Source organism: Haliaeetus leucocephalus, unplaced genomic scaffold, assembly GCF_000737465.1.
Source record: "Haliaeetus leucocephalus isolate CR32 unplaced genomic scaffold, Haliaeetus_leucocephalus-4.0 Scaffold379, whole genome shotgun sequence".
Classification (NCBI taxonomy): domain Eukaryota; kingdom Metazoa; phylum Chordata; class Aves; order Accipitriformes; family Accipitridae; genus Haliaeetus; species Haliaeetus leucocephalus.
This window is the reverse complement of record NW_010972815.1, coordinates 4534-5809: the sequence shown is the minus strand read 5'-3', so window position 1 is coordinate 5809 and position 1276 is coordinate 4534. Positions and strand designations below refer to the sequence as shown.

Below are 1276 nucleotides of genomic sequence, written 5' to 3'. Positions count from 1 at the left end.
AGGGGGAGGGGGTCAGTGGGTGGCATGGGGTACCTGGGGTGGGGATCCCCAAGGTGCCCCATCGCTGTCAGTGTCCTCGGGGTGCTCTGCGGCCCTAGGGGGTCCCCAAAAGTCCTGGGGGGACTTTGGGGAACCTTGAAAGCCTTGGGGGGGTCCCCAAAATGCCTTGGGAGGGGGGGTCCCTAGGGGGATTTACAGCCTGCGAGGTCTCTTGGGTGCCCTAAAGTCCTGAGGGGAAACAGGACGGGGGTCTTCCAAAAGCCCTTGGGTGCTCCATAATCCCCAGATCCCGGGGCAGCCCCCCAAGATCTTGGGGGGGTGTCCCCCCAAGATCTTTGGGGGGTGTCCCTGGGGTACCCCAAAAGTCATGGGGAACATCCGTGAGCCCTGAAAAAGCACTGGGGGGGGGGGGGAAAGTCCTTGAAAAGCCTCGGCGGGGGCGATTTCAGGGTGATCCATAACCCCCAAAGTCCTGGGGACCCCCCAGAAGCACTGGGAGGGTTGGGACCCCCAACTGGGAAACTGGGGGAGCATTTAGAGCAAACCATTTCCCCCGCTGGCGGGGGAGAGACAGACCACATTAAGCCCAACCAGGAGGAATCCATTTAAAAATCCACCCCATTTCCTGCAGGGGAAGGAGGGGCCGCCTCGTTAGGCGCCTCGTTAAGGGTCTCGTTAGCTACCTGAAGCCGACTATCTCGAAGCAGCTCTTCTCGAAGTGCTGGGAGCAGAAGTAGATGTACTTGGAGGCCGGGTCCCAGCGGCCTTCCCCGCTCGCATCCCGCCGCCGGCTGTTCTCCAGCCACAGCGCCCGCCGCGGGTTGTCCTTTTTGGGCAGCCTGGGGTGGTGGGGGGGACACATGACACGTGGGGGGGACACACGTGACACACGCGTGACGCACAAGTCAGCTGGGAGGCGGTGGGCTCGAATCCCCCCCCGCCTCCAGCTCGTTTTCTGCAAGGGTGGAAGGATGCTCAGCCCAACCCCCCCCAAGCTCCTGAAAATGGAACGGTCCGGGGAACTCCACTAAAAGGGGATGGGGCTAAACCATTTCCCAGAAAGGGGAGTCGGGGTGGGCACACCTGGTGCAATCCATTGCTAAGGGCGGGGAGGAGGTGTGCACAGCTGGGCCAGCCCATTGGCAAAGGAGGGGGGAACACACCTGGGGCGGCCCATTGCTAAGGGCGGGGGGACACACGCACCTGGGGCGGCCCATTGCTAAGGGCGGGGGGACACACGCACCTGGGGCGGCCCATTGCTAAGGGCGGGGGGGGG

The 1276-nt window shown here is 63.5% G+C and overlaps 1 protein-coding gene across 1 annotated transcript in view; it reads right to left on the bottom strand.

Annotated features, from left to right (window-relative positions):
* The window catches only part of THAP7 (THAP domain containing 7), a 3109-nt gene extending 2247 nt beyond the window's left edge, over nt 1-862 (bottom strand). The window contains exon 1 of the mRNA XM_010573328.1: nt 684-862. Coding sequence (XP_010571630.1) covers nt 684-862 — 179 coding nt within the window. The remainder of the gene's footprint in view (nt 1-683) is intronic.
* Between the last annotated feature and the right edge of the window lie 414 nt (nt 863-1276).